Below are 9,917 nucleotides of genomic sequence, written 5' to 3' on the forward strand. Positions count from 1 at the left end.
TCAATAAACCAGTTGAAGAAACAGTTCACCGGTTCTTTTGCGCTCGACGTAATGGCGTCATTGGCGTTGACTGCAAGCCTTCGGTTTACCTGGGCTCATAACATTAGCACAGAATCAGTTCAGAATCAATCACCAAAAGAGTCAGTTCGGTTCATGCGCTCTGTGTGTCAGTTTGCTTTCACGCTGAATCACACATGCGCAGTATCATCAGCTCATCGGTTCTCGAATCGGACACGTCTGACAGAAACGGTTCTTGACCACTGATCTATAATATAAGTTATATATATAGATCAGTGTTCCTGACTCGTGAACGAGTCAGTCTGTTGTTCGTTATCTGGCTCGGCTCGGTGTTCATCTTCAGTTCTATCTTCACATCAGTTGAGTCAGTGTACTGTTTGAGTAAATGAATTACTCCAGGATATTGATTTGTTTGAACTCAGAGGGAGTGTCAGCCACAATAAAAAAGTTAACGGCTTAATTCATTTGTAGATTAATGCGTATTGGAGACGCGAACCGTTTAAAACGATTCAGTTCGATTTGGTGAACTGGTTCAAAAAGATCCGGTTACATCGAATGATTCGTTTTTGGACCAAAATGTATTTTCGATGCTTCAAAAAATTCTAACTGACCCTCTGATGTCACATGGACTACTTTGATGATGTTTTTCTTACCTTTCTGGACATGGACAGTATACCATACACACAGCTTCAATGGAGGGACTGAGAGCTCTCGGACTAAATCTAAAATATCTTAAACTGTGTTCCAAAAATAAACGGAGGTCTTACGGGTTTGAAACAACATGAGGGTAAATTATTAATGACATAATTTTGCAAATTGGGCGAACTAACCCTTTAATCTGTTTTTTGTTTACAAAAAGTTACAGTCAAAGGAATTTGGATTGTCCTTTAGGTTAATCATTTGAAATAGTAAAAACAATATGTTCAAACTTTTGAGTACTTTCTTTAATAACTACATAACACAATACAGTGTTTCATCATATATATCATATATTTTTAGTGACAAGTACACATTTCCATTGCCAACACTTAGTGTCAGATACCTTAAAGGGATAGTTCACCCAAAAATGAAAATTCTATCATCGTTAACTCACCCTCAAGTTGTTCCAAAGTTGTTCCAGAGTTTCTTTGTTCTGTTGAACACAAAGGAAGATATTTGGAAGAATGAAAGAATCAAACAGATCTAGGTCCCTATTGACTTCCATAGTAGGAAAAAATATATACTATGGTAGTCAATAGGGACCGACATCTGTTTGGTTACAAACATTCTTCCAAATATCTTCCTTTGTGTTCAGCAGAACAAAGAAACTCATACAGGTTTGTAACAACTTTAGGGTGAATAAACGATGATAGAATTTTCATTTTTGGGTGAACTATCCCTTTTAAGACATTGCTATTGCTACATTGCTATGTCATTGCTACACTTTCTATGCTATGACTGCTCCACAGACTTCTTGTTGAAAATTTTGCTGACACACACATACACACAAACCTGGACCTGGAGATGCACACACAAACACACACACACACTCAAACTCACAAACTTACTGACACACTCAAACACAGGCTCACACACTCAAAAATTCAAAAAGACTCACACACACACTCAGACACACACAGGCTCACACACACACCAAACTGGACCTGGAGGTGGACACACACAGACTCTGACACACACACACACACACAAACCTGGAGATTGAGGTGGACAAAAACCAACACACACCAACCTGAACCTGGAGATAATAATAATATAATGTCTAGTCTGGTGGCTGTGATATATATAAACCTACCAACGTCCGTTGCCATGATTTTTGGAATGACTGATCGCGAGAGGAAAAAAATGACGTTTTAGTCGCATAACATCGGTTAATGGAAACGCCGTCATTTCGCAATAGTTGTTTATCGATATTTAGAAAAAAAAAACACAAAAGTTTTGCGCGAATCTGTAATGGAAACGCGACAGTGCTTAACATAGACTAACTTCTCAGAGTTATGTTGAGCAACAGTGTTCATAACTAACCATTCAACTCCGGATTGATTCTGGAATCTTCGCTGGGGGAATAAGCATTAAGCACCGGCAACAATCCGTCCTCTAACTAACACATGCTCATGTTTTGATTCAGATCGTGTTCGAAGAGGAAGAGCTAGTCGTGTGTGCCTCCGTTGTCAGTTTTTGAGAGGGAGGGAGCAAGCAGGGTGCAGCTCTACAATAAAATACAATTGTACCCATATTAAATAGTTTCAAAATCTGAATCAATCCGTGGCGGTCAGCGTTGATATTGTGGCGGGCCGCCACAAATTAATGAATGTATGGGAAACCCTGTAATACTTGTACTTTTACTTTCAGTACTTGAGTAGTAAATTTTCAAATAGACTACTTGCAATACTTAAGTACAAAAAATGTTGAATACTTTAGTACTTCTACTTAAGTATGGTGCTTAAAGAGCACTTCAACTTCTACTCAAGTCATTTTTTTGATAGAGCACTTGTACTCTTACTCAAGTCTGGATCTCTAGTACTTTATACATCTCTGGTTTGGACCACTGAACATGCAATTAACCTAACCAGACCTCTGGCTTTATCTGAAACTCTTAGAATAAGGGGAAAAAATGCACACACACACACACATACACACACACACACACATATTAGTGCTTAAAAATGTTTAAATCGTGATTAATCGCATTATTGTCTGCGATTAATCACAGTTAATTGCATTATTATGCATAAAACTAATAATGCATTCAAAAGTAGTGTATTGTGCACTTTTTTCAATTAAAAGTAGGCCTATTGCTATATGAACAAAAGTGTAATAACATTTGGTTTGCAAAATCCTAAACAAATAAGGTGCTTTTTACAGCAGTGTTCCTTTTACATAGTAGCAGTTAAAATATTTATTGTAGCCTAAATCTCAACATTAATCTAATTAAATTAAATATAAAACAAGCCATTTGTCACTGCCAAGATGTTTTTATAGAAAATATTTTATAGTTGTTATTGAAAAACAAGTTATGCTCAGAGTCCTGAGCCTCGATCATAACATTATAACAGGCACCTTCCTTTTAGACCTTCATTAGTCACGGGACCCATCACAGCAGAGTGCTACACAGGACAACACTTGATGTTCGGGTAGAAACTTGTGTGTGCGGGATGCGGGAGAATAATTAGGGTGTGTTCACACTAGGCAATCTTAACCGTGCCGGAGCACGTTTGACCTCCAAATCCTGGTTCGTTTGACTCGTGTGATCGTTCCGTTTAGCAGTTCCTGGCTCGGTTGGAAGAGATGGGCAAGATCTTATATATAGATCAGTGAGTGTGAGTGCTAACCGCACCAGAGAGTAACAGAAACATGATACGTGCTGCATGATTGCATTAATATTTCTGAGTGGCAAAAGTGTCTTACCGTGTCCCATAAAACTTTAAATAATAAACCACAAAATGATTAACTCCACTGTGCTGATAGAGAGTGCTTCTCTGCTGTCTTAACATGCTATAGGAAACTTGCTATTTCCAACTTATAAAGACACAATTATAAATATTACGAGCTCGTTGCATTCTTTTCTGTTAAAAATAACAGTGAACAGTGGTTTGTGAATGTTGATGCTTAGCCTAAATAATTTGATCAGGAGCATCCCCTCCTGTGACCCATGATTTGTCTGTATGTGTATTTAGAGCCATTGAGCCACGGACTTTCATTATAATAAAAACCTGCGTTAACACGAGATAAAATAATTGTCAGTGTTAATCAATTAATGCGTTAACGCATAAACACGTTAAAATTATTAACGCACTTGCCCCGCCCCAGACCTATGTGGATCATCTGCATTTTCATACAGTCGATTGATGACTAATATGAGGCAGAGCAACAACTTATTGCATGATGGAGCCTAGAGAATATCCCTAAAAAAGGGCAAAATGCCTGTTTGAGATTGTGTCTCATATTTACATCAGATAGTTAAGAAATATCACACGAGCTGTAGACTAAGTGCAATATCACACGAGTGCAAACGTGATACTCATCTTACATAGTTCATTAAGAAGTTAATGTTGTGTTATTTTATGCTAAATTTTGCCAACCAAAATATAAAGACAAATCAGAAGTGTTCATCTCCGAGCAACCCACAGGTATATTAAAAAGAATATTAAAAGCACATTTTAGTTCCTATTCATGGTGTCTTTAAGTACATTATGGAAGTGTACTTTTTCACTTGGGTATATTTGTGTATTTTATATGACAGACCTATAGATTTGGATATTTTTAATACCATTTATTCACGTAAAATAAAAGGCTTTGTGATTAAGAAGATTCCATGACAAATGCATTTTTAACAGTCACTTGTCGCCACCTGGTGGGGTAACGTGTAATAGATACAAACGGCCTAACATTAAAAGGGGTGGGACCATAACTTTTAACGATTAACTATGCAGTTCCAATGGATGAAGGTAGGGCTCAACAAATGTGGCCCCACAACAAAAAATTAATAAAAGTAAAAGACAAGAAAATGGGCCTATAAAATAAGCATAGATATTGTTTTCATTGTCTTTGTTACATTTAACCTCAATAATAGGTTAATGACAGCAAAAGCTACTAGATTAACTTATATTTTAAATATTGTTAGATAAATAAACAGTAAGTAATAAAATAGTTACAAATAATCAAATTACGAGTAATAGCTATAAATACATACAGAACAAACATATAAATGAAATAAATAATGCTTTTCATGTTTTTCATGTAGGTTTAAACAAGAGATTTTCAGGTACAGAAGTTGTAATCTAATGTATAACTATAGAATAGATTAAACTTTATTTAAAAAATTATCAGTCAAGAGCAGTTACAGATGCATAAATGTTTTTAATGTTGAAAATATAACCTGAAATTAAACCCGCCAGTAGGGGGCAGCGAATCACTGTTAATGAGCAAATCATTGAGCTTCAACCGATTCATTCAAGCAAGCGGCTGATTCACTCAGGAAGTGTTGCTCAGAGACTCAAAACAATTCTGTGGACTTTGGAACCATTTTCGTTGGCAAAATACCACGAAACAGACGATTTGGTGTCTTAAATGTAAGTCACTTGATATTAAGTTCTTGTTTATTAAACTGTACGCTGAATAAAATCATCACATTTGTAATCATGCTAATATTTGGAGAAAAACGGCACTCTTTGTGTAATACTGGTTAAAATAGATATTAAATTATATAAATATGAAATATATACAAATATATATATATATATATATATATATATATTTGAATTCTGAGGCATTAAGACTAAATCATGTGCACAAGTGTAACCTACTAGACTACCTCACGTAGTGCATGCTGCACAGAATGGGTGTGTTTTTGTTTGTTTTTTGTAAAGTGAGATGCTTACCCCCAATTTCCACCGGCTGCGTTACGGCTCCGGCACGGCGGCGGAGTCAATAGGTTTCCATTAAAGTCAATGAGTGTATTTCCACTGAATGCGGTACAGCTGCGTTCCGACTCCGGCGATCCGCAGCCCTCCGTAGCAGATACGCAGAGCTTCTATTTTTGCCGGATGCCGGAGCGCTCCGCAGCACTACAGGGCAGAGTACGCAGGACAGGAAGTCGAGTGACAAAACAGAACAGCCAGAAACAAAATAAAAGATCCGTTTAATTTTCAAAATAAAATACACCGCACTCATATTTCCCTACACTACACCTTGAAAACGTCATAATGGGCGGAGACAGGCTTGTTGAAGTTTTAATTCGCGAGAAATTGGGGGTTACTCGATAATATCAGATCGTTAAATCAACAATTACAATATCAGACTACATATAACGCACACCCTACAGCACTGGGCCGATCGGGCAAATGACCGTTCTGTCTACTATTCACAGTAGCCTCAGGCAATCAGGCAGTCCTTATTGTCGAGCCCTGGAAGGGCCCCTCAAGAGGTAAAGCCCAGGGCCCCCTTATACGTATTTTCCGGACTATAAGTCGCACTTTTCTTCATAGTTTGGCTGATCCTCCGACTTATAGTCAGGTGCGACTTATCAAAATTAATTTGACATGAACCGAGAGAAATAAACCAAGAGTAAACATTACCGTCTCCAGCCGCGAGAGGGCGCTCTATGCTGCTCAGTGCTCCTGTAGCCTACACTGAGCAGCATAGAGCGTCCTCTCGCGGCTGTAGATGGTAATGTTTTCTCTTGGTTCTTGGTTCTAAATGAATGCGGCTTATAGTTCAGTGCGACTTATATAGGTTTTTTTCCTCATCATGACGTATTTTTATTTTTATCGACTGATGCGACTTATACTCAGGTGCGACTTATAGTCCGGAAAATACGGTAGTCATAATGCGGCCCTGCTTTGCACAATGACTTTAAATGATCTTTTCAGAGTAATTTCTCCAAATTTAAAGTGCAATTAATTAGATTAATTAATCACCACATCATGTAATTAATTAGATAAAAATAATTTAATTAGCCATTACTTCTCCAGTCAGCTTAGTTTCTCTTTGTATTTAATGATTATGAAATCTTGGTTTTCAGGTGCCTCTGGTTTGAGAGGCTTCCCTGGTAATCCTGGCCCCCCTGGCCCACCTAGTCCTTCTAATATCCCAGGTCCTTCCGGAGACCCTGGACTTCCGGGATTAGATGGACAAGAAGGTAAGGACATCTCTCTGTTCTCATCTTTGTTTTGATATATATCTAAAACAAAAAGATGTTTGATCTAGAGGACTAGCAACTTGTAACCTTTTGCAGAGGCCAGTAAATGCTTCTTGTGATGCATTGAAATCAGTTGAACTGGATCTTTTGTAGGTCCCCTTGGCCCCCCTGGCCTTCCTGGTCCACCAGGCCCTGGAACAGTCCAAGGAGACAGGGGAGATGCCGGAGTTCCTGGACGACCAGGAATACCAGGACCACGTGGAGACCCCGGTGGTTCTGGTCAGCCTGGATTTCAAGGCAGTCCTGGTTTTAAAGGTTTTTTTTTACTGTTTTCATATTTTTCCGTCTCTTTCTCTGTGCTGCTCCCATATTTAATTAATTGGAATTTCTTCATTTTTCTGCTCTCTGGATTTAAAAGGACAAAGAGGTGACCCTGGCTTTGGTGGTGTACGTGGAGCACCAGGGATCCCTGGAGAACCGGGAGATTATGGGAGGAATGGACCCAAAGGATTAAAGGGTCAGTAGGCATTTTAAATCTTAAAAAAAAGTTAGCTAACATTAATAAATCATGAGCATTCTTGAAACATCAGCTTTTGCTTACTGTCCTCTCAGGTTTTCCTGGTCCTAAGGGACGTCCAGGTATTGTGGTCCCACGTAACATAACCGACAGTATGCCTGTGGGGGAACAGGGCCCACCAGGTCTTGATGGGTCTGTCGGTCAGGCAGGATTTCCAGGCCTGCCAGGCAGTCCAGGATTCCCAGGTGAGTCTTTTTTATTGTCTTTGCAAAAGAAAACAAAGAAATAAGAAATATTAAACTGAAAGTCAATTATTTAACCTTTTACCTCCAATTTCAATTCCTCTTTAAATTCTCTAGGTCCCAAAGGACGCAGAGGGCCAGAGGGTAGACTTGGTCCTGTTGGTGCAGCTGGATCTCCTGGAGCTTTTGGTGACCCCGGACCTGCAGGAATCCAAGGACCCACAGGAACCCAAGGTAAAAGGTCTTTTATATAAATGCTTTCGAGTCATGGTTCTCAAATGGTGGTACACAGATCTGTTCTGATCATGGATCAGTAGTAGTTAAAATAATGCAAAAAATCTAATCATATACCCCCCCACCCAAATTGTATAAGTCATCAAACTTAATTAAGATGATTATTTATTGGGATTATTAGGTTGCATTAAAGTACTCAGAAGTGACAGTAAAGACATTTATAATATATTTAAATAAATCCTGCTCTTTATAACTAACTATTCGTCAGAAAGAAACTGCACAAAAATATTAAGCAGCAACTGTTTTCAGCATAATAATGAGAAATGTTTCTTGAGCAACAACTCAACATATTAATATGATTTCTAACCATGCTGAAGACTGGAGTAATGGCATCTGGCAATGCAGCTTTAATATCACAGGGATAAATTACATTTCCAAATATAATAAATATTATTTTTATTTATTTTAAATTGTACAAATTTCATAATATGACATTTTTTTTTATTGTGCTTCTGACCAAATAAATGCAGCATTGGTGAACATAAGAGACTACTTAGAAAAAAAACTAATGTTTGATTTATAAATATGTATATAATTTTTTTGCAATACACTTTTTTTTGTAATAAACATTTAACATGCACAAACATACATTGTGCTATAGACATTTTTTACCTTGTTTTGTGTCACTTGATTTCTAGTGTAAAATTTGATTCTGAAGCAAAACCTGTTAATCCTAGCAATTCATATTATTTAATCACTGTGACTACATAGGATACATGTGTAGAAGTAATTTTAGTGGTCAGATGAGGTAGACATTTCATTAACTGTATATTTGTAAGGCAAAAATACATAATTAACAGCAGCATACTGTCAAGTGCATAAGGTAACATTGCTTTTTCTTGTCCCTGCTGTAACTCCCCTTCAAATTCTTCCACTTTCACATATCTTCTACAGGAGCCCGTGGCCCAACAGGAATGCAAGGTCGTCCTGGTCCACCGGCGCGCAGTACCAGTATCGGTTATACTTTGGTGAAACACAGTCAGTCCAGCCAGGTGCCCATGTGTCCTCAAGGCATGGGCAAGCTGTGGGAGGGTTACAGTTTGCTCTACGTGGAGGGACAGGAGAAAGCACACAACCAGGACCTGGGTGAGACACTAGTGTTGTTATTATAAGGATTGTCAATATTCACACCATTTTGATCATAATTTATTTTGTATGAACTAATAAGTTGACTTGCCTCTAGATAATTGAATTCAAATGTTCTCTTCCTCACAGGATTGCCCGGCTCCTGCCTGCCGCATTTCAGCACCATCCCCTTCCTGTACTGCACAGTCAATGAGATCTGCCACTACGCCAGTCGCAATGACAAATCCTATTGGCTGTCCACCACGGCACCCATTCCCATGATGCCTGTGGCAGATCAGCAGATATCTCAGTACATTAGCCGCTGCTCAGTGTGTGAAGCTCCAGCTCAAGCGATCGCTATCCATAGCCAAGACCTCAGCATACCGACCTGCCCACAGGGTTGGAGAAGTCTGTGGATTGGTTACTCCTTCCTTATGGTAAAATTCAGTTCTACTTCGAAGCACATACTATAACTTACAGAGCTTACAGTGTAGAACATGTTCACTCATGTGTATAAAATAATGATGAAACACTTGACAGTTAATAATAATAAGCTATTTAATATGTATAATAGGATAAATGTTCATGATTTGGACACATTTGGAAGGTCTCCTCACTAGTGTTCATCTTGGTCCTCCAGCACACAGCCGCTGGTGCCGAAGGAGGTGGTCAGTCATTGGTGTCTCCTGGTTCTTGTCTGGAGGATTTCCGCGCCACCCCCTTCATCGAGTGCAACGGAGCCCGCGGCACCTGCCACTTCTTCGCCAACAAGTACAGTTTCTGGTTGACCACGGTAGAGAAGAACGAACAGTTCTTCCAGGGTCCTTCCCAGGAGACGCTGAAGGGAGATGATTACCGGTCACGCATCAGTCGCTGTCAAGTCTGCATGAAGATCTTGTAGCTGGTAGATGCACTGCTGGAGACTTTAACGAAACAATTGGAAGTAGAGTGGATGGGATGAAATAAGTAGAGGAAGATAAAGGAATCAAACATGAACTGACTGAATCGATTTCATGCCCTTGGTGCCCAGCAGTGGTAATACGAATACGAGCTAAAGAAAGCCCATGGCAAATATCGGGGTTTGAATGAAAAGAAGTGGAGAAAGAGATTCTTTATCCGTTTATTAACAGTGGTGCTATGTTGA

The 9,917-nt window shown here is 38.9% G+C and overlaps 1 protein-coding gene across 4 annotated transcripts in view; it reads left to right on the plus strand.

The window, feature by feature from the left end:
• Positions 1-9,712, plus strand: part of LOC132124469 (collagen alpha-6(IV) chain-like) — a 145,126-nt gene extending 135,414 nt beyond the window's left edge. For all 4 annotated transcript variants that reach the window (XM_059535488.1, XM_059535498.1, XM_059535519.1 and 1 more), the window contains 8 exons: positions 6,539-6,655; positions 6,809-6,970; positions 7,074-7,172; positions 7,268-7,417; positions 7,532-7,648; positions 8,603-8,794; positions 8,924-9,210; positions 9,414-9,712. In XM_059535488.1, coding sequence (XP_059391471.1) covers positions 6,539-6,655; positions 6,809-6,970; positions 7,074-7,172; positions 7,268-7,417; positions 7,532-7,648; positions 8,603-8,794; positions 8,924-9,210; positions 9,414-9,674 — 1,385 coding nt within the window. In that variant the 3' untranslated portion in view covers positions 9,675-9,712. The remainder of the gene's footprint in view (positions 1-6,538; positions 6,656-6,808; positions 6,971-7,073; positions 7,173-7,267; positions 7,418-7,531; positions 7,649-8,602; positions 8,795-8,923; positions 9,211-9,413) is intronic.
• The last annotated feature ends 205 nt before the right edge of the window (positions 9,713-9,917 follow it).

Source organism: Carassius carassius, chromosome 3 (genome assembly GCF_963082965.1).
Source record: "Carassius carassius chromosome 3, fCarCar2.1, whole genome shotgun sequence".
Taxonomy (NCBI): Eukaryota; Metazoa; Chordata; class Actinopteri; order Cypriniformes; family Cyprinidae; genus Carassius; species Carassius carassius.